The sequence below is a fragment of the Spermophilus citellus genome (assembly GCF_964194105.1).
Source record: "Spermophilus citellus genome assembly, chromosome: 1".
NCBI classification, from domain to species: Eukaryota; Metazoa; Chordata; class Mammalia; order Rodentia; family Sciuridae; genus Spermophilus; species Spermophilus citellus.
Window position 1 is genome coordinate 164,662,697 of NC_138182.1, and position 24,262 is coordinate 164,686,958.

Sequence of the window (24,262 nt, forward strand, 5' to 3'; positions counted from 1 at the left end):
TAACAAAATACTGAACTCCAAATTGGCTGAGACATTGTGCCTGGTGCTCTCTGGAGGAGTACAGATTGATGCTTCTCTTCAAAACACTTTTCCACAGTCTTTATTGGAGCTAGAAATAATCAAGTTCAGTCAAGGATAAAGGATAAAAACATTTATTTAAAAAATACTATCCAGAATCAATTCCAGTTCAGCAGGCATAAAGGGTGGGTGGTTAATGTTTTATTATGATGTGAAATTTGAGATACAGGAAGCATTATTGCAAAAAAAAGTTAATACTTATTAAAAAACTGAAAAAGAAAAGTGAGTAGTAAGCTACTGTAACAAAAAGAGACATTAAGGCTGAGAACATGTCACCACACAATGAAAATAATCTCGTCCTTTAATATGCACTAATAGAACAGGAGGTCTGATTTACTCACATTTGGACTGTGGCTGGGAAGAGGTGAGCTGCAAGAAGATGTGAGTAAGCCCAGTACTAGCAGGGGATACAGAAAACTGGGAATAAGATGAAAGAAAAATTATACAAAGAATGCCTTTGCTCAAGGGGCCCTATAAAAATGTATTTCCAGGGCTGGGGTTGTGTATCAGAGAGAGAGTGCTCGCCCAGCATGCATAAGGCACTGGGTTCAATCCTCAGCACCATACAAAAATAAAAGATATTGTATCCACTTCTAACTAAAAAATAAATATTCTAAAAGAAGTATTTAAAAAAAAACACTTGAGAAATATGTGACTATGAAAGTTTAATGGACAGCATTAAAATGCTAAAAATATAAACAGACCCTTTATTGTAGGCATATACAAAGCCTTCTGCAACTATGATATAATACCTTGTGAAATTCTCTGTGCTTTGTTTCCTTTTTTTTCCTTTTAAATATCTTTGCTTTATGTATGTATGTATGTATGTATGTGGTGCTGAGGATCGAACCCAGTGCCTCACACATGTGAGGCAAGCACTCAACTACTGAGCTACAACACAAGCTCTGCTTATTCCCTTTTATTGCAGCCTAGTTTTTCACAACTGAGGAGGGGATAAAAGCCTTTAGAGGCCATCAATCCAACTTTGATTTCACGGCTAAAGGAGAGTAAGTAACTTGTTCCCTGTCACATCCATCCTTAGTGGCAGAGATTGGGCCAGAATCATGTCTCCTGCCCGCCATGAATGCTTTTCTCATTTCATCCCTCATCTGTACTTGGTGGCACTCCCACAATCTCAGATGGGCAGAAGGGCTGTGAGGGAAAGGGATAGGTCTGTTTGGGGTCTCTTTGGCTTGTATGAGCATGAGGCACTACAAGCAGAAGTGACAAAACACATTTCTACTTCTCCCTCAAGCCTTTAAAAATAATCAGCAACACACACACACACACACACACACACACACACACACACACACACACAGAGTCAGGTCACAGAGAAGAACACTGTAGGTGAAGAAAACTTCTAAAAGACTATTATAAGAGCGGTTATTGATTTTAAATGAGAATATCTCGCTAATCACACATAATCATATGCTTTTCAGAAGCTCTGAAAATAAAACCCTGGTTACAGATGGTGACTAACATGGAGAGTCTGGGGCAGGCACATCTCCACAGAGTCCCTAACTGCCACACTATGGAGTCCTACCACCATTCCATGGAGTCTCTAAAGACCACACTGTCAAAAGGACTGTTAATCAGTGGTGGGAATTGCCTCCAAATATGCAAATTCCAGCAGAAAGGAAAACACATTTGACTGTATTCTTTTTAAAAACCTTCCCATTCTCACATCTATTTCTGATTTCACATTCATCAGCACTCAACATTCTAAATGTTCTATTCTGGCAACCCGTATTTCTGGGTCTCTGTTCCTGGAATGCTTTCTTGAAACATTCACAAGTGCCTCAAAAGGAGGGTGGTCAGACTTCTTGGGGTCATTTTCTTTTATGTGTCTTTTGAGAACAAAATTCAGAGACTGAAGTGGTGTCACATTTTGAAAATATCTGTCATGTGTGCTTTTGTTCAAGGCTTGATTCAAGGAATATGAAATGAGAATATCTTTTGTCATATCTGTGAACAAGGAAAACCATGAGAGGAAGGTTCTTGAGTTCACTGAAACATCAAAGAATACCACAATTCTACAGATTATCCAGCAGAAATGTATGTTTCTTGTGCTCCACAGGTTTCTGTAAGAGCAGGCTCTTTTATTAAAACATTTCTCAGAAATTGCTTTCTCAAGAGAAGATTAATCATTTGGCTTACAACAAAACAGGAGCCCGCCATGTGTTCTGTGTTTCATCTCAGGCAATAAATTGTCTTTGTGCCAAATTCCTTGTCTCTCTCCATATAGTTTGTTGTGTCTTATATACAGACTCCTGAAAAATTCTTTCTACTTGTGTAGAAAAGCCACGACTTTCTTCCTCTAAAGCGTTGATGGTTTGCAGAGCAAAGGGAGTCCTTTCCCGGGGAAGGGGACTGTTCAAGGGCCGCATAGGTATGACAGAGTTGTATTTGTGCTGCCTGTTCACCGAATTCATTAGGGATGTATAGAACTGAAAATTACACCAGGTATCTCTTAAAAAGTTCTCAGTCAATAATAGAATTGTCCACGCAGACCCATTGACAGCATCATCTAAATTCTGTAAATGTGGTCGGCCACATGGCATCTCAGCAAAGATGATTCCAGGCTTGATACCAAAGTCATTTTGTAGCAGATTCTGGACCCGGAGGGCTTCATCTGTGTCATCTTCTGCATGCAGTATCACAAATTTAAGGAACACCTCTTCTTCTGCTTCTTCTTCAGGAATTTCTTCCCTTGCCTCAGCTCCTTCCTGCCCATCTATTTGCTCCTCTGTGGTATTGTTCTGCTCCACAACATCACCCAAGGAGATATCTTCCAATTTCTTGGGCTCTGACTCACGATGATCTCGACTTGTATCCACACTGTGGCTTTTACCCCAAGAGAGAGAAAAAGGGCATATCCCTACTTTAGACTTCCCGATACCCATGATAAATGTCCAAGGTAGAAGAGGAAAGTTTTATTTATTTCTCAGCATTTCTTTGCAATCTAAAAGAAGAAACAACAAAGCAGAAGATTATTGTGAATTTAATTACAAGATTAAAAATGAAAACTTTAGTTCAACCCCAAAATCTCAAAAAGGCTACAATAGTCAGAAATAGGTAATTGGGAAATTAAACTACTAGTCTTCTAAGAACTTTATAAGGCTTCCCAGAGGGAATCCATGGTGAGATAAACAGAGGGTTCAATTTAATATAGCAAGAAACATTTGGAAAACTTAAATGACATTATATTAGCATTATATTAACTTCTAGGTTAAAATAAAATTCTTTGGTATTTTAATGAAAAGCTAACATACTAGTCCTACCAATATGGGGTCTAAATTCAATTTCTCCAACAAATTATTATATAGACTAGAAGCAGGAAAATATTTTAAAAACCAGAATATTCAAGTATTAAATAAGAATTTATTTTTGTCTAAAAATAAGCACAAATACCAAATAAGATGCAAATATCTTAAAGATGGATATCAGCAACTTTAGTGATTCAGCCCAAAGAGAAAATATGAAACAGTGTCCACTTTTCACTTTTTTTTTTTTTAATGCTGGAGTCAGGTCTTATTGTGGTAGCAAAGCTGGTAGAGAAATTATAATTAGGAGGTGTGAAAAGTAAGGAACATATTTTTCCATCTAATCCTAGAAATACTGAAGAAAATTTATTTATTCACCTACAGTTAACATCTCAATGTGGAAACAAAATCTAGAAACCAAGACTTGTAATTTTCTTTAGTGAAATCAACAAAGACCAATGTAGTCTAAATTTATTACTTTATAATCAAAAATTCTAAATTCTGAGTGGAAAAATTAGATTAGTTGTGAAAGAAAAATACCCCAATGTGAAGTGTTGTTTAAATAACTCTACAGAAAATTGGCAAGGTAACTAGTGATTCCTGCTCCCCATAAGCAGTTCTTCTATCAAAAGATAGAAAGTTTAGAATGAGTACAGGTTTCGTATTTTATAATATGAGCCACAGGCTATATTCCAGAACATTTTTATTAGTTATCTATGGGCAAAGTCCAGAGTTCAAAAAGGAAGTATAATTATATTCAGAATGACTTAAGTAACACAACTACATATACCTAAAATCATTCAGATTGAGAAGAAACTATTCAACAGAAGTAGTGAAACTGTTATGTTAAGAAAACATTAAAGAAAAAAAACATACAGCATTTCATTTTAATGTATATAAAGAGTAAAAGTGTTTACTGCTGCCTCTGTCTAATAAAGGAATGAAAATTGCTGGCCACTGCCTGTCAATCACTACATCTGTACTTCAGGATGTGGTTTTTTGGTATACAGTTCTAGTTACAAAGAGGTATTCTAAGACATAATAACTCTAAAATATGACAGCCATACATCTCAAATAATAAAACCAAATTAATTTGGGCTCTCTTCATTGGTTAGGATTTACTGGTGACTTCTGTTACTGCATTATGAAAAAGGTTCTACCATGCAAACCTGCAAAAGAAGCTTCCTCTGCATATGAATACATTTGTTAAACCAATTGAGGCATCTATTTACCAGTGTAGTGCCAATTAAAATGACTTTGCCTATCACTAGCCAGTGCAAAGCGGTGCTCTTCATCAAGAAATATGTAACACTTCTAATATAAACTTGTATGCAAGCCAGATCACAAAATGATTTGAAATAAATTAAACAATGAGAATCATGAATTTGTCTTATTTTTCTTAAATTCTAGTCAGCATAAAAAGAAAAAAAAAAAAGACTTCAGAAATTTATAATGTGTTGTGCCAACTTGAAAGCACTCTCAGCTGCCTAGTCAGACCAGAGAAGAAAGTGACAACTTCTGAAAAATGCTGTAACCTTCTAATTTGGAGAGAGGGAATAAGGAGACAGCCAACAGGAAGAGAAGTGTAAAGCTCTTTGCTAGAGATCCATGTTTGCCACCAGCACCGTGACTCCTGTGACTGATGTGGGGAGATGGTAGGACTCATCACTGTGGTTCCTAGGGCTGGGAGAAAGGAGAGGACCAGACTGTCCCAGCTCTGAGCCAGCAACTTCATTAATAAAAAGGGCAGCAGAATAAAATAGACATTATGATTGCTGTATGTATATAGGTGACTCTATGACCAGTGTGATTCTGCAATCTGTACAATTAGAAAAATGAGAAATTATACCCCAATGAATTAAATGTATGAATTACCGAGATCATTGTAATGTCATGTGTAGTGAATAAAAAAAAATAATAAAATAAAACAAATTAAAAAAAAAAGAGGGCTTGCCCGGCGCAGCGGTGTGTGCCTGTAATTCCAGTGACCTGGGAAACTGAGGCAGGAGGATTGCAAGTTCAAGGCCAGCCTCAGCCACTTAGCGAGACCCTGAGCAACTTAGCCAGACCCTGTCTCAAAATAAAAGATAAAAGAGGCTGGGGATATGCTCAGTGATTAAGCACCCCTGGGTTCAATCCCTGGTACCAAAACAAAAACAAAATAGGGATAACAGGAGTGAAAGACAAATGTGCTATGGCAAGCATGCAAAAAGATTGCAGGCAATTAAATAACAGGTAAAGGCATATCATAACATATAGAAGACAAATTCAAAATTCCTTTTCTATTAAAGCAATGCAGCCCAGAATCTGACAGCCTGCGTGTAAATCCCAGCCCTGCTATGAAACAACTATGTATCTTATTATACAAGCTACTCTATATCTTTGTGCTTTGATCTCATCATATGTAAAATTATGATAATTACACTACCTATATTTAGGGTTTTTATGAAGAGCAAAACGGCTTAAAATGGCACATGTTAGCAGCTTTGTTATGAAATACATAACAAAGAAGCTAAAGAAAAAGTAACCAAACAAATATTTTTGTTCTATGACAGTGTTACTCAAAATGTTGTCCATGGACAAGCTGCCAGACTTTGGATTGTTATCAGTCTATAACAAGAAAAGGAGACTGTGCCTAGATTTAAATCAACTATATCAGTAAGCAAGCCACTTAGTTCAGCCTGTGCTTTTTTCATAGCAAGATACTCTCAGTGAAGGAAGAAACATGGTTTTCATTCTAGTGCATACTTCTTATGTTGCCAAGGACAAATATTTTGAGTGACATTGCTCTAGGAGACACTAAAGAGAACATGTAATCAATGAAACAAAGGTATCAGAGATGAGGTGACAAAATGAGATGAAAAGAAAGACTAGACACATCAAGGACCCCAATACTATTAGGAAAAAATAGAAACAGAAAAGAATGAAATAAACACAGCTCAAAGCCAAATCAGTTAAACATGGCAAAAAGGACTGAGAAAAATAACAAAGTATGAAAAGAAAAAAGACCATGAAAATAAAGAAGTCTGAACACAGATATAGCTATGGGGATAAAAATAACCAATATAAAGAAAACCAGTGCACCTGAAACAAAGAATTCAATGAATGTAACAAAAAGATCAAAAGACACAAGGATCCCCACCCTCACTTAAATGATCAGTTTTAGTGTTGCTGATACATTATGTGCCTCCTGATGAAATCTGATATGCCAAAAAAGTTGAACCTGACTCTAATCATTTCTTTAGCTACAATTGCCAGTTTACAGAAAGTAAAGAAGACAAGAAAAATGTTCTTAAAGAAGTGAATGAAGAAAAAAAATGTGGTATATCCTTATCATGGAATACTACTTAGCAATAAAAAGGAATGAACTATTGAAATATACAATGACATGGATGAATTTCAGATCCGCATTTTATAACTCCATTTGAATCAAAATGCAGAGAATGCAAACTGATCTGTAAGACAGCATTTCTTTAGATCTGTTTAGGAGGCAGATTTATCACTCCACTTATTTCCCTCTTCTTTTTTTGGTGCTGGGGATTGAATTAGAAGCCTCACATGCTAAGCTCTACCTCTAGTCAGGTATCTAATCTTTGTATGATCTTCTTGAGAAACATTTTGTCCTTTATTTTTAAGAGTCTACTTTAATTATAGAGTTATGTTCTACTGTGGTTCTCCTGAATTCAAAAATTCTGACCAGCTCTCTCACGGAGACTTAGTTCCATTGTATCAGCTCTGTTGAATGGGGTTTTATAATTTGAAATATGCTGAGGTTGGAAAATGCAAGCAAAGTTCTAAAGAGGTATATCATTTTTCTTAGGACTGAGAGAACAGCATGTAGCTTGATAGGTAATACTGAGAAGACACTGTCTGAACACTCAACAAATATTCACTCATCATCTACAAAGTTCTAGAAATTGAAGTTCAGTGAACATAAAAAATATCTTGCTCTTATAGTGTTAAAGTTTGGTGGGAAAGACAAATACTAAACTAAGAAATATGTTTGTTATACAACATATAAGTACCTAAAGTATACATATACATGTGCATTCATATACTACATGAAAAGGTGTGGAAAAATAAAGAAGAAAAGGTAGAACTGTTAGATGGATTTTGTTGTTGTTGTTTAAAATAAACCTGTTAGGCAAGAAGGATGACATTTGAATAAAGACAACAATGAGGTAAAGAATTAATCAGTGCAGATATGTGGAGCAAGAACAGTCTAGGCAGAGAATCCCATGCACAGAAGCCCTGAGGCTGGGAGTGTCTGGTGCTGAGGAGCAGTGGGGATCAAGTGAGCCAAGGACCCAGCAAAAGGAGATAAGTGAGAGGAGAAGCCAGAAGGGTGACATGATCTGACTAGTTTCCCTAGAGTCCCTCTGGTGGTGCACTGAGAATATAACAAAGAGAAGCAAGGACAGAAGCAGGGACACTAGTTGGGAGTCTGTTGCAGAGACCCAATAGACAGTAGTGGTGGCTTAGGACAGGGTGGTACCAGAGGAACTGTGACAGGCGCTAAATTTGGAGTCTTCTTTACAAGTAGAATTGCCATAATTTGCTGATGATGTTGGGCAGGCATTGAATATAGAGTCTGGAGTTTTGGGGAGAGGCGTAGCCAGAAGAAATATATCTGGCATTTATCTTTATATAGATTATATTTGAAACCTGAAGACTATGTTAGACCATTAAGGGAAGGAAGATGGATAGTAAAATGAAGTGATCCAAGGGCTGAGCCCCTAGGGCACTCCAATATGATGGAAATCAAGAATGGAAAGAACCAGCAAGGAGGCAAAAGAGCATTAGTCAGGAAGGTCAGAGAAAAACCAAGAAAATGTAGGGCCCCAGATGCTGCAGGAAGAAAACAGTTCAAGAAAAGAGTACTTAATTGTCTGTGAATGCTAGTAACTGTTCAGGTAGGATGAGCACTAAAAAATGGCCAGTGAATATTGTCATGTGGCGACTATTACTGACTGAGGTTCAATAGACCTGGCAAAGTGATAGGCAAGGGAAGGTGAAAGACTGCTTAAACAGGTTTAAAGGAAGAAGAGAAATTGGAAAAGGAACTGGACATGGAGGAATTCACCTGTTATCCCAGCTACTTACGAGGCTGAGGTAGAAGTATAGTAAGTTTGAGGCCAGCCTGGGCAACTTAGTGTGAACCTATCTCAAAATAAGAAATAAAAAAGAACTTGGGATATAGATTAGCAGTAGAGCACCCCTGTGTTTAATCCCTGATACTGTGGGGGAAAAAAAGTAAAAAAAAGAAAGAAAGAAAGATAAATGAAAGAGAGAGAGAGAAGAGAGAGAGAGAGAGAGAGAGAGAGAGAGAGAGAGAGAGAGAGAGAGAAGGAATATAGAAAATCCTTTTGAGAAGTTTCCACAAAAAAGAGGAGAAAAATGCGGTAAAATGCTGGGAGGTGATTTGGTATAAAGACGTTAATGATAAGAGAACTGAAGTGATGTCCTGTGATTGTCTAGTGTACAATGAGAGTCACTTGCCTTTGCAAGGAAAATGGACAGAGAGTTCCACGGCGACAATCAGAGAAGGCAGAGTTAACCTGTATGGAAACAGGTGAACTGGGGCTGTGGCAGTGGATGTCTGAGGAAGTTCTCTTCTTACTGCTTCTCTTTCGTCCATAAAAGAAGAGTCAAGACCCTTCTAAGAACTGTCTTAAGCCTCGGTCTCATTCCGAAACAAATAATACAGGGGAAAGCCTGTTGGGGTGAAATGATCATGTGTGCTGGTTAACTCCTTCTCATCCCCAACAGTGATCGGTTCCCAAGTGCAAGCTTTGCCCTGGGAGAAGACCTTTGTTCTAGGAGGCAGGTAAGGGCAGCGCAGACTCTTCTTCCTGTAGAAATTTCCCAGGACACTCCTCTGGGGCAGTTCCACCTGCCAACCCTCTTTTCCTACCCACAACTAAAAATGGATACACCAATTGAATTTTTCTTTCATACCAAGTTCAGTTTCTCTTGCCATTTGTGATGGTTAAATTTATGTGTCAGCTTAGGTAGGCCAACAGGCTCAATTGTTTGGCCAAATACCAGCCTAGATGTTGCTAAGGAGGAATTTTTCAGATGTGGTTGATATTTACATCAGCAGACTGAGTAAAGCAGATTAGCCTCCATAATGTGGGTGGGCCACATCAAATCTGCTGAAGGTCTTTCGAGGGAACTTGAAGTTCTCCAATGAAGGAAGAAGCCTGCAGAAGGCAACATGGATAGAAATTCTGCCCATTTTTAGCCTTTTTTTTTTTTTTTTTTTGTACCAGGGATTGAACTCAGGGGCATTCAACCACTGAGCCACATCCCCAGCCCTATTTTGTATTTTATTTAGAGACAGGGTCTAACTGAGTTGCTTAGTGCCTTGACATTGCTGAGGCTGGCTTTGAACTTGGACCCTCCTGTCTCAGCCTCCCAAGCCACTGGGATTACAGGTGTGCACTTCCGTGCCCAGCCCATTTCTAGCCTTTAAGATTCAAGAATACATCAACTCTTGCCTTAATTTCTAGCCTGTCCTTTATATTTCAGATTTGCCAGCTGATTCTTGTGAAGTTTGTTGCTCTAAAATTAAGAGTTAATGTTTGGGCACAGTGGCTCAAGCCTGTTATTCCAGCTACTCAGGAAACTGAGGCAGGAGGATCCCAAGTTTGAGGCCAGCTTCAACAGGTAAGCAACACACTTTTTAAAAATAAAAACTAGATGGGGCTGGGGATGTATCTAAGTGGTAGAACTTCCCTGGGTTGAATTCCCAGCATTGCAAAAAAAGAAAGTGAATAGTTAATGTTTACATTTTTAAAATATTTTGACCACTTAGGAAGAGGCTCTGAAATGATAGTAGTAAAATAATTATCAGTAATAATTTGATAAATATTTAAATATAAATATAAATATATAAATATAAATATATATATACACACACACACACACACACACACACACACACACACACTCATATAGCTTTCAGTCTGCTCCTGTGTTTATCACAGAAAAATCTTAGGCAGTTAAATCACTGCCTTTGAAATTTAATACATTTGAAATTACAGCATTCAATACTTGACTCCTTTACGAAAAAAGCCCTTTTTCTTTCGTATCTGAACACCACCATCTAGTGGCGAACATATGTAAAAGCAGTGATTTCTTCACTTGTTCAATTAATATTTTGTTATCCATGTTTCACTGTTTTTAATAAATAAACTCTGTTGGAAACACTCAGTGCTGAGACCTGCTGAATTTTAGGAATCTAAAGCCAAGGTTACTGGAGAGACAACTTGAACAGCATAGGTGCTTTATTTGGAATATCAGGTGCCACCTATAATACTGGACATTTCACAATCATAAGACAAAGAGAGATAGACATTTTTTAGGTAGCAGGAACAGAATTTTAAAAATCCCCGGGTACCAGAGGGCTAATTATGATAGGATAATTTTGCACTAGACATTTATATGGTTCAAGTACACACGTAGGGGTAGAGAGGGAGGGAGGCAGTAGTAAGAGACAAGGAGAGGGAGAATTAAGAGAGCAGAAGGGACTTAAAATACACTCCGGACTTCAGATTTAATCACACTGGCCGATAAAGAGCCCTTGTGTCTGTTAAGAAAGGGAGTGACATGCTCTTGTCTTAAGTTAAAGGAGTTGTGGTAAAAAAGACCAGACTATAAGACCTCGAGTAAGAGAACAGCCAGTTGAGGCTATTCTAATAATCTAGGTAAGAAAGCAGGGCCTAGAACTAATGAAGTGATAGTGGAGTAAAGAATATCTAAGAGGCAAAAGAGGGAAGGTCAGAGATGGCTCCCAAGCCTGTGCCTTGTGTAACTTGGTGGGTGGTGGTTCAGTATAAGCAGAGTGAGGTGTGGATGTAAGTGAGCTGTTAATCCAATGGGATCCATGGAGTTTGAAGTATCCGTGATCTAGAAGAGGGGCTGTCGGGTAGGCATTTGGACCGGTAGATGGAGGGCTTGGGAGAGCACCTTGGATCAGGATAGAAAGTTGGTATTTGCTCAAATTGTGTAACTGAGAGCAGGGAGAGAGCAAAGACATTGGGAGCTGAAGACAGTGACATGGGGTGACATGAGGACATGGGGGCATAATGGAGAAGAGGATAGGCTAAGAACAGCAGGACAATCAGGCACAGGGTGGGATATGGAAGCCAAGGGAGGACAGAGTGCTTCAAGTGGTAGTCAGCATCTGGGGCTGTCAAAAAGCCAGTGCCCACTGCATTTAACACCTTGGAATTCATTCAAGCAGTTACAGAGGAATGATGGGTCATCAAAACCAGACTGCAGTGTCTGAAGGGTCTCTGGGAAGAGAGAAAAGTTTGGCTAAGAAAGAAAGGAGAGGGTAGAGATCACAAAGGAATGGAGGGGAAGAAGATTTCATTAAGATAAGACATGCTTAGAATGCCTAGAAATGGAAGCAAATTTGATAGTAGAGGAAAAGACAGTGAAAAATGTGAGTGGGAATTTCTTAGTTAAGCTCTTACTCTCTTGTTCACTGGAAAACTGTCTGTCTCCCAGTGGAGACAGGAGAGGAAGGAGCCACTGAATTCCTTAGCGTGCTAGGTCGCAGCGTAATGCTGTGATGAACATTACAGATGATATGGTGACCTATGGGACTCTGGGGTTATTTTTGGAAAGAAGCTAAGCACACTTTTGTTTGTACATAGATAGCTGCATTATATTGGGAGAGAGCATACCATCAATAACTATTGTAGTTATCTGGGAGTTTAGCTATGCAAAGAAGAGCATATGTGGATGATAAGTAGCCAAAGGTGTGTTTTATAGCAAATACTGCAGATATACTTATTCCAATCTCCTTTTAATACCTTCCTGTACCATAAATACTGAAAACTCTATTTCCCAGACTCCTTTAAAGTTAAGGTCCCAGAAGTAATTTATGTTCCACTAATCAGAGGAACTGACATGTTTGAGTTAAATATGAGGTACCTATTTTCCTGATTAAGATTCTGGGGGCTGGGGATGTGGCTCAAGCGGTAGCGTGCTCGCCTGGCATGCGTGCGGCCCGGGTTCGATCCTCAGCACCACATACAGACAAAGATGTTGTGTCCGCCGATAACTAAAAAATAAATATTAAAAAATTCTCTCTCTCTCTCTCTCTCTCTCTCTCTCTGTCTGTCTCTCACTCTGAAAAAAAAAATATTCTGGTAGAGTTGATATGATTCGGGAACTGGTAGCTTCCCCATCCTCCAGGAGGCTTCCTGGTTGTGCCAAAAGCCCAGGTCCAGCAGACCAATTCTACACAGCTTTGAGAAGTCCTGAAACCTTATACCACCTTGTAATATCTTTCTGCTTCTAGTTGTCCATAACTAAATGCACATAACATCCAAATACAAGACAAGGAACTACAGCATGGATTAGCCACAAAACAGCTTACCACCTGTTTTTGTAAATAACATTTTTATTGGAAGACAGTCATGCTTGTTCATTTATGTATTGTTTGTAGATAATTCTATGCTATAGAGGCAGGATTGCCTAATAAAGCCTAATATTTATTATCTAACTCTTTACAAAAAAAAAAAAAAAAAGGATGTCAATCCCTCAACTATAGCATGGCAGTGACAAGCTCTGCTAAGCCACCAGAACAAATCTGGGTAGTGAGATGAGGAACACTGGATTATTCTTGATCTCCTGTACACTAGAAGTATTTTTAAATCCCAATTAGGCTGATAAATACTTTCAGAAACAGGATGGGTAGGATTTGGATCCATCTTCATTTAAGAGTGTGATAATAACCTGAGTATCACCTGCTATTTATCTTTTCCTTTTGGGGTTTGCAAAGAATCCATAAGCAGGCAAAGAACCAGCCTAAATAAAAGAATTAATTATCAAATATTACATATTGATATTTATTTACCACCAAAGTAAACCAGTACTTGCGCTTTTCATTCTTAGATATTAAGAACTTGCATTAGAAAATTTGATAGATGGAATTTATCAAAGTCTAGCATTTTCTATCTTTCCCTCATGGCACAAATTATAAGTATAACTAATTATGTGTATGATTATATGCTTAGTGTCTCATCTTTCCCACTCAACTTTATCAGAAAAAGGACCAAATTTATCTTGTTCACTGCTGTATTGCCAGAGCCTAGCATATAGTTAGCATTCAATAAATGCTTTTTGAATAGATAAATGATTAGATAATTCCAACTACAAGTCTAACAGAATTCTTTAGATTTAGAGAGATAGCCAAGCAGCTCTTTATCATCTCTACCATATAAATTGTTGATTCAACCAGAATAGGGATTATCAATTCAAATTATTATTTTTTTGGTACCAGGGATTGAAACCAGGGGTACTGAACTACTCAGCCACATCCATAGCTGGTTTTTTTTTTTTTTTTTTTTTTTTTTTTTTTTTTTTTTTAATTTTGAGACACGGTTTTGCCAAGTTGCAGAGGCTGGCTTTGAAGTTGTGATCCTCCTGCCTCAGCCTCCTGAGTAGCTGGAATTACAGGTACACTGTGCCCAATTTAATCCAAATATATTTTGTTGGACTTTTTTAAATTGGCACATATTAATTATCCAGAACAGTAATTTCACTGTGGCATATTTTTACTTGTAGGATTTTAAAATGAGCAATTCTGTTTCACTTTTAAAGATCATGTGAACAGAAATATGGCACATTCATTAAAGGTTAAGTTAAAAAATAGAAAGGATTACAAAGTGGAGAAAAGAACAATAGGACCATCATTCCACCATCAAGAAATGAAACACAAAACCTTTCTACAGGTTAGAAATGATGGTGAAATGTGATGGTCATTATTATCCAAAGTACATATATGAAGACATGAATTGGTGTGAATATACTTAGTATACAACCAGAGATATAAAAAATTATGCTCTATATGTGTAATAAGAATTGTAATGCATTCTGCTGTCATATATAAATTAAAAAAAACCTTTCTACAGCACTTCTCACTCTGGATTCACATTTTCTATACAGACTGGTGCCTTTTGGATAAAAAGCAATATTACTACATATTCTTCTACATTGCCATTTTTTTTTAATATGGGAAATCCTTTTAGGGAATACGTTGTGTTAAAAACTCAAGTTCACTTTCTTTTTTACCCACATCCTATCTATCAGCATGTAGATGTCTAAATTGTTTTCAATCAGCTCTCTTTGATATCTATCAGGTTCTTTTATTCATCTGGTTTTACTTGCCATGCTGTGCTCATTTAATTATCCTGTAGATCCATAAGCCAACCCCCAATCCTCCGCTGGGTTTTCTGGACTAAAAATCTCTCTCTTGGTCTGTTCCTCAAATGTCAGAATGTGTTTATATGCAGTTTCCATTTCTACTAATGATGGACCAGGTAACTGGACCAACACTGCTGTTGAGGGCAACTGGAAAGCTGGAAAAATATAAACAACATAGGCTCAAGGAATCATAGAATAACATAGTGGAGAATTATGGAGTCCAAATCTGGAAGGAAGAAATCCAGAGAACACTTCCCCCCCAGGCTACTTTTCAATTGGGGTGGGCATGAGGGGGAAGGCTGTGTGGTGCTTTAGGTGTCCACTTACTGTCAAGGAGACAAAAGTGTGATCCTGGGGTGCACCCAAGTGACACAAGGCTGCATACTTTGGGTTGGAATCCTGAGGGCTAACAGTTGGTGTGAGAGTAACCTAGATATAGATGGATCCTTCCAGGAACAGAGGCACCATTTTTAATAATCCCCAAACTAAAGCCAGATTAAAGTGACCACGGATTGTTATTGCTTCCAGGAAATCTGGCAGGAATAAAGCTAAATTCTCGCTGGAAGAAGAGAAGAAAATCAGCAAAAGCAAGCGACAGTAGGAAAAAAAACCTACAGGTTTTCTAGGCATTCATTAACAACTCTGGTTGCTGTGTTGAAGGGGATGAAAATAAGTTTGAGAATTTTTTCATAAAAATGGAAACTTTTAAAAAGAATAAGGCAAGTAAAAATATTGTAAATTGAAAATACAAGAATTGAAATTAAGAAGTTAGTGAATATTTTTTTTTAATATCTTTATTTTTCTGTGGTGCTGAGGATCGAACCCAGTACTTCATACATGCAAGGCAAGCGCTCTACCACTGAATTACAACTCCAGCCCTATTTTTAATATCAGATTAAGACAGCAGTAGAAAGAACTCAAAAAGAGTTTCAGAAACTGGAAAACAGGCTAGACAAAGCCATTCATAATAAAGCACAGGAGAGAGAGAATGGAACAAAAACAAAACTTTAATAGAGAATATGAAGGCTTTGCAACAATGCAGACATCAAATCACAAATTGTAAAATTCCTATAAGCCTCGAGAAAAATAAAAAGAAATCCACACCTTGCTTCTTCACAGAAAATTGCTAACAGTTAACAATCAGTAGCAGTCATTAAAAAAGCAAGGGACAATAGATTATCCTCAAGGGATCACAATTAGAAGGTTTCTGAAGAGATACAATGATAGCTTTATAGTGCTGAAAAAAAAATAGCTGACAATCTAGTCACACAGGAGGTAAAAGAAAAGCACAAAAAGCCATTGTTGGAAATGAAAATGGAATCTCACTAATGACCTTGCAGAAAGGAAAACATAATAAAAAACTATCACAAGCCAGGCACAATGGCGCATGCTTGTAATCCTAGCTCCTCAGGAGGCTGAGGCAGGAGGATTGCAAGTTCAAGACAGCCTTGGCAACTAGGTGAGATCCTGTCTCAAAAAATAAAAAGGGGTGGGGATCCAGCTTAGTGGTACAGCAGCCCTGGGCTCACTACCCAGTACCAAAAAGAGAGAAAAGACTATCAAAAGCAACTGTATACCAATAGAAGAGAAAACCAGCATGAAATAGACACATTCCTACAGAGAGACAACTTCCTAAAAGAGCCACAAAAAGAAATAAGAATCTGAATAATTCTATTATTATTAAAGAAATGAATTCATAATTCAAAATTCCCCCACAAATAAAATTCTAGGTTCAAGTGGTAACCAGGAAAGTCCACCAAATATTTAAAGAAGAAATAATAAAACCAGAAGATTTTGAAAAAAGGAAACTTTCCAGCTCATGTTCTTGAGGTCAGCATAATTATGACACCAAACCTGATGTCTTACAAAAAGGGAAAATGCATGTCAAGCTAACCCATGACTATTCAAAAATCACACACACACACACACACACCACACCACACACACACACACACACACACCAGTAGAAAAATAAATCTTTTTAAAAAAGGGACAATGTATCACAACCAAGCTAAGTTTTTCTTAGGAATGCAGGATCTATCTAACAGGTAAAAATCAATGAACACAAGTAATCACATTGACAGAATAAAGGATAAAAATATTTTGATATGATTCAACATCTATTCATTAAAAAACTCTTAGCAAACTAGGGATAAAAAGGACTTTTTCCTTTATCTGAAGAAAAAGTTATCAAAAATGACTATAAGTTAAGAAATTTAGCAAGATCATTATACAAGAACCACATAAACAATTCAATTGTATTTCTGTATACCAACAACAAAGAAAAAAAATTACAAAAAAAGGCCATTTTAACAGGTTCAAATACACCAGATATTTGGGCATAATAAAAAGTGGGGTGGGTGGGAGGGGCTGGATTATGGCTCAGTGGTAGAGTCAGTGGTAGAGTGCTTGCCTAGCACTCATGTGGCACTGGGTTTGATCCTCAGCAACACATTAAAAAAAATTAAATAAAGGTATTGTATCTATCTACAATTAAAAAAAAAGTTAACTTCTTACAAGGTCAAGTCAATAGTATATGGTCAATAATGTTCTCAATAAGATAGATGGAAAGAAGGACTAACAGATGGATAAATTAATCAATCTTTCTTCTTCAATCTGTTCTACCTTGGATTTCTAGATCTTTGTCAAGGATAGTAATAACTATCTACCTATGAAAAGAGAAACCTGGAATCATTCTAACATTCTTTTCCCCTTTCAAACCAACCTTCCCCACAACTCCACCTAGTTAATCCTTAATTCCTTCTAATAATTCTATCTTCTAAAGGCTAGCCTTAGCAAAAGCAAGGTACTAAGCAACTCAGCAAGACCCTGTCTCTTAATAAAATACAAAAGAGGGCTGGGGATGTGGCTCAGTGGTCAAGTGCCCCTGAGTTCAATTCCCAGTACCCACCTCAAAAAGATTTTTGCAATGAAAGACTATTTTTTCTCTTGCTTAAAGGTCCTCTTAATAATATCTTACATCTTTAAGAAAAAAATTGCTTCATATTAGAATAATATGCCAGCTCCTCTATGATCTCATCTCTGCTTTTATCTATAACATCTGCTCCTACTACACTAGTCTGTGGAGCTAGAATATCCAACTATCTTCAGTTCCCTAAAATGTCATTTCTTGTTTCTGTGCCCACCTGCTCAGAATATGCAATTCCCCACTATCTGCAAGAATAGTTCCCTTTTTAAGGATACCATTCAAGGATTCTATTTGTCAGAAAGCATTTCCTTTCACCTTCCAAGTTGAATTAAGCACTCCTCCTCTATATTCTCAAAATATCCTGTTCAAATCTTACAAAATATAGACAGCACTGTATTCTCAAAATATCCTGTTTATAGCACTCACCTTGTTTTCCTTGCTGACCTGGGAGGTGGTTTCCACCTCATTTTCTCTGACTCCTTCATCATGATAAATGGCACCATTGTTTGCTTGGTTGTGAAAAAAAACCCTGAGCTGTCCTTGACACCTCTCACTTCTCCTACACATCCAAGAAATCACCAAGTTCAATCTCAAAATTTTTTCCACTTTCCATCTCTACCACATCTTCATTATAGATCAACATCTCTCCCCTGGTCAACTGTACTGCCTCCTAATAGGTCTCCAACTTTTGGTCAGTCTAATCCATTCTTCAATCAAACTGGTCTTTCTAAACATACATCTGATCAAGTTACTGCCAATTCAACCCTGCTTCCTATTGTGCTTCGAATCAAAATGTACTAAGAAGACAAACAGTGATCTGCATGACCTGGCTCATATCCTGCTACACTCCCCTTTACTCCTCCAGCCCTCTGCACAGGGGTCTTTACGGGCCTTCCCATCCCCCGGCAATTTCTCATACCGACTCAGCATTTTGTCACAGGATCTATGGAGACTTTTTACTGCATGTTTGAAATATGACTATATTTTTTATCATACAAGATCTTACACATGGTATCACAGACTAGCCAAAATTCTATTGGAGGTAATCAATTAAAATACTCCCAAACTTGGGAATGACAACATAAACTATTTCATATTCATATGATCAAATCTTGTTAAACCATTAGAAATATTTAAGAATGTTGTAAATAATTTTAATGACATGAGAAAATGTTTCCACGAGTAATATGTGAAAAAGCAGACTACAAAATAGTATATACAATATTATTCAACTTTCGTAAAACAAAATAGGGTAATAAAATAGATAGAAAAATAAATTAGATAGGAAAAAAGTATACCAAAAAGTTAGCATTAGCTGGGTGCAGGGGTGAATGCCTATGATCCCAGCAACTTAGGAGGCTGAGGCAGGAGGATCACAAGCTTGAGACCAGCCTTAGTAACTTGGAGATTTAGTGAGATCCTATCTCAAAATAAAAATTAAAAGGGCTGGGAATGTGGCTCAGTGATAAAGCTACTCTGGGTTCAATCCTCAGTCAGCATTAATTTTCTGTGGAATATATATATATATATATATATATATATATATATATATATATATATATATATATATCTGATTATAAATATATAAATTTATATTTTTCCTTTGTTTACATGTGTATGAATAATGTTTATATACTCTTCTCACACATATACATATATAAATATACCTTTTTCTACAATGAGTTTTCAGCCTGAAAAAATGAGCTTTTAGTAAATAAAAAAATACTTTTCAGCTTGAACTTTTAAATACAGGGCATGTTAACTTGACACTCAGTATCTTCTTTATATGCCATATGTATAAATTTCAAATAGGTTCAGCCAATCTTCAGATTTAACTCTATTTCATCTGTTTTTAATATATACGCAAACTTTCTAAGAATATGAGTTTGTGAATTCTAAGCCAAATAGAGCTCCTCCAATATTTTAAATAATTATAATAACTATGGGACAGTACTTTCATCTCTATAATATCTAACATAAGCAAGTAAATGCTTAATTAAAAAACTGCTCCTGTCGGATTGAAAAACAAAAAATATAAAACTAATATTACCTGGGCACCTGCTTTTCCATCTTGAGGACCTAGTCTCTCTTTGTTTAGTAGCTATGAAGCTCCAGGTTACCCAACAGCCTTCAAAAAAATGACTGCATATTCTTTCTGGTAAACTGAATAATATTTTCCTTTCATTTTCTGTATTTAAAAAGGAGAAATGAGAACTGGTATAAATGGCAAATCTTCTCAAAACCAGGAAGGGATTTTATAAGAATACAAAATTTAAAGGCAAATTGTTCAAAATAACATTGAAGAAATAGTTGGCTGTGCATTTTTAATATCAGAGAGCGTTAGCAACCAACAATGCCTTAAAGATGTCATAAATTTCGTGTAATATACATGCTTCACGTAAAACATGTTCCCCCTTTTCTACAATTTTTCTTTCCCTGGTTTCAATTACATGGGGTCAAATGCAGACCAAAAATATTAAATAAAGAATTATAGAAATAAATAGTCCATGAGCTTTAAATTGCTTGCTGTTTTGAGAAGTATAATTAAATCATGTTCTGTTCAACTCAATCTAACTTAAGACTTAAATTATCCTTTTGTCCAGTGTATCTAAGCTACAAATACTACCTTCCTGTTGATCACTTAGTATCTATCTAGGGTATCAGATCAACTGTCATGGTATTGCAGGATTTTTGTTCAGGTAACCCTTATTTTACTTATTATTGAGCCCAAAGCACAAGACTAGTTAGTAATGCTGGTGATCACTACTCCATATTATAATATATTGTTATTGTTCTATTTTATTATTAGTTATTATTGTGATTTCTTACTATGTCTAATCTATACACTTTATCATAGATATGTATGTATAGGAAAAATCTCATGATATATAGGGTTGGTTTTTTATCCAGTTTCATGCATCCATTGGAGGTCCTGGACCATATTCTTCAGATAAAGGAGGACTACTGTATTATAGAGTAGCACAATATCTAATATCAGCCCATTCCACAGGGACAGTAGCAAAAAGGATCTTGTTCTAACAGGACAATGAGTACTGAGGCAGCATGTAAAGGAGAGAAATGAGGGAGTTCAGTCTGCAATGGTCTTGCAGAGACCCCCTGAAGGCAAAGGGAACAACAGCAAGACCAGTGTCTCAGAGTGGGCAACAGGGAAGTTAGGAGATGAGATCAGACTAGTCAGGGGCTAGATCACACAGGGCTTCAAAGCCATTGTAAGTATTTGGTTTTTATAATTCTGAAGAGAAGCCAGAAGGTTTTGAAGGGAAGTGAAAGTTCTGATGTATCTGAAAAAAAATTACTGTTGCTTGGAGAAAGACTATAGAGCAAGAAGGGCAGAAATAAAGACTTTACTACTGTGATTTAGCTTAGGGACAGTGGTATAATCAGATTTGAGGTATCTTTTTCAAGGTACAGCCCATAGAATTTTTTGGATGCTTAAATGTAGAGTCTGAGTAAAAAGAAGAGTCAAGAATAATTCTTAAAAAGAAAAATCAGGAATGATTGATTCCAATTGTTTCAGCCCACTTGAATGGCAGTAATTTTAACTGAAATAAGGAAGATTACTGAGAAGAAAGCATAAAAGAGGACTGAGTGGGTGTGGTATCAATAATTGTGTATGTACATATTAAATTTAAATGACCATAAGACTTCCAAGTGGAGATGTTGAAAAAAGAGCTGGATACATGCATATTGGAACACTGAGAACTAAATCTAGAGGTAAAAATTTGGAAGTCATCAGCTTATCAATGTTATTTATGGCCACAGAATATGATATAGGACAGAAACCACCTTGGGGAAAAAATATGTATAGAAAGAGAATAGGGCCAAGAACTGAACCTCATGGCACTCTAACATTTTGTGGTTAAAAAGCCTGGAGACAGGGATGATCAAAATGAGGAAGAGGGAAATGCATGAGAATTTGGTGACCTGGAAGCCAGGTGAAGAAGAAAGACTGTTAGTGAAGAAGAATATTAAAGAGGAGGAGTGGTCAACTCTGTCAAATGAGAGTGAGGTGTCATGAAAAATGAAAACTATCCAGACACAGGTTTCACATGATGGTCACTCATGAGAAGTAGGGGACAGGAAAACAGCCTGAGATGGGAGGGAGGAGAAGTAAGTGGAGAAGAGGAAATAATAAAAGGAAGCAAAGAAGTGGAGTGGGATGAAGAAGGGGATGTGAAAGATATAATAGCATATAGTTGTTAATTGAATCAAAACAGGAGCATGACAAGCAAATGACTCAATAGATGAGGTATTAATGATTTAACAATATGAATATGATTTCTACTTCAAGACTCATGAAGTTGAGTAACATTTAACATTTAATATTAAATGTTAAATGGCAATAACCAGTAATATTTACCTTATTTGCGTCAAATGTAGGTAAATCATTATTCTAGATTTGCTCATCTATTTTCTGACTTATAAGATTTTATGTTGAACATACTAAAGTGTTAAAATGGAAGGGTCACATGTTTAAACTCTAACTTTGGGAAGGTTGGCGGTAAAGCCCCAGTGTCTTGGAATGCTCTGCCAAAGTGCCCCCCCAAACACCTTTTTTTCTTTTTCTTTTTGAGATGGTGTCTTGGTGTCTTGCTAAGTTGTCCAGGCTGTCTCAGTCTTTCTAGTGTCTGGGTTTACAAGTGTGCACCACCGTGCCGGGTAACTCTGATGTCAAGAGATCATAACTAATACTGAAAATCAGTTCAATACTGCCAGATCAAATTATTTTTATTCAAATTATGGACACGAAGCCAAATAAAACCCAAATCAAAATCTTCCGCACTGGCTCTGTGCCTGGCTGAGGCTCACACCAAATCTCTAAGCTATTTATGACCCTGGACTATTTGCCTATGGTTCTGCGGTTTCTTTAGAAAAATAAGTTTTCTAGTCAAAATGAAACAAGGGCGCAGTTGGATGGGTTTTCCCATCTTGGTAAAGCAACCCACAGAAAGGAGGCGCTCGGCCAGCCCACGCCCTGGAGCCTGCGCAGCACAGCACTTTCCCACATTATGGCCCAGAACCTTACCGTATTCCACCACAGGCAGCGGCTCCCGCCCAAGCGCCTGAACTTGCATAGCAAGACGGAGCTGTGCTGCCAGCCCTGGGCTCTTTTGTCTTCCTCCCTTACCTGTGAATCCAGCAGTTGTGCGACTTGCCCTAAGGGTCCTGAGAGAGGGGTTGTCCAGGTCACGAGGGTCGCAAATCTGGTCTCAAAAAGTCACTGCCACCTGTTATCTACCGCGCCCAAGGCGGTCGCATGGAAGTCTGGGACTGCGGAGTCCCCAAGCTCTTGGAGAAACACTGATAAGTAACCTTTTGAGGTCTCTGCTGCTCGCCAGATCGGGTAGGGGCACTCGGGGCTCCGTGTGGCCACAGCACATTTAGCCCACGATCTGCCTTGCGGCCGCTGCCAGCCAATGTTAAAGTGGCCAGATCACTCTCCGCCAAAGGAAGTCGCTAACCAAAATGGGCGGAGAGGAGGAAATTCTATGGGGGAACTGTCACCCAGGCAAATAAGAAGTTTCCCCGTGCTTCCCTTATTTTTTCTTGTTTTAAGCTTCCTAAATTCCAGCTAAGAGGCTTGAGGAAATTTGGAAATGAATTCCACTGTGTGTGTTCCTTGCAGACCCAACAAACCGTAGATTCTCTTGGTTCCTCAAGACAGTCAGTCCCTTGATGGTTTCCTGTCGCTTTTGGGCCCTACTGCTGCCTTACTACATCCCTGATGGGGTACACAGCCCCTAACCCACAACCTCTCCCCACCCCAAGAAAGGGCTTTTTTTTTTTTTTTTGCGGGGGGTCATTTCGGGTTTTATACATAAGTATTATTACACTGTCAAAATCTTTTTACTATTGCTACTTCAGAGTCCCAATCTTAGTCAGTTCACAAATCTCTCCTCCTCTTTTAATTTTCAGGCAATTCCTACTCTCTGCCTAAGGAGAGAAACATTTACCAAACCTCAGAGGAGCCCCCCCCCCCCTCCCCCGCTCCTGGCCAGTAGTAAATTGAACTGGACAGTCCATACTTGGGTCTGAGGTATACTACAGAGAGAGCTCAGAGTTTCTCCCAGCCAACATGGTGGACCACTGAAGGCAGGCACTGGTAGAAAGTAATTACTTGGCTAAATGCAGCTGTGTGAGATATCATATTAAGTACCATGTCAACCCATTTGTTATCCTCTGACAGTTGTTTCTTCTTACAATACCTCCCAACAATTCCCCCAAGACTGTTTTGATAAACAATGGCCTCTTGTTACTAAATCCAACTGATACTTTTGTTGCCCTTATTTCCTCTGGCAATTGACCATTGCCTCTTCTAATTATTTACCTGAAGTTGCCAACCCCACTTCACCTTATTGCTCTTGTTAAAATTCTTCTATTTCAGGTTCCTCAGAGTATTCCCTTTTCTCTGGAAAACCTTAAAATCAGTGTTTCTCAAACTTTTTCATTAAAATACCACTGATGACAGATTAAATCAACATGAACTTCCCCATTCACCACTTATGTCAAGGGCATAAATGAACCAGAACTAATGTCAAGGTATATTGACTTTAGCTGTTCTATTTTCTCTTCTAACTTGCTCTAAATTTTGCATTGTTCCTCATAACATATGCATGTGTTGTACCAAGAAAATATTAAATTGGTTTCAAATTTAATTGCATAACATTTTCTCTCCATTTTTCAAAAAAATCCACCACTTATGCCACAAACATTTAGACTGCCTTCTCTAAACACTAGGGATATG

At 37.6% G+C, this 24,262-nt stretch overlaps 1 protein-coding gene across 1 annotated transcript; it reads right to left on the reverse strand.

The window, feature by feature from the left end:
* Positions 1-215: 215 nt before the first annotated feature.
* On the reverse strand, positions 216-22,897 carry LOC308651524 (TIR domain-containing adapter molecule 2-like). Its single transcript, XM_081298674.1, has 2 exons — positions 22,646-22,897; positions 216-3,043 (listed from the first exon to the last, which is right to left on the reverse strand). The coding sequence occupies exon 2, from the start codon at positions 2,982-2,984 to the stop codon at positions 2,277-2,279; it is 708 nt and encodes a 235-aa protein (XP_081154800.1). The 5' UTR covers positions 2,985-3,043; positions 22,646-22,897; the 3' UTR covers positions 216-2,276.
* Positions 22,898-24,262: the final 1,365 nt, after the last annotated feature.

Excerpts from the sequence above, each read along its gene's own strand:
- LOC308651524 (XM_081298674.1), bottom strand. The coding sequence starts at position 2,984 with ATGGGTATCGGGAAGTCTAAAGTAGGGATATGCCCTTTTTCTCTCTCT.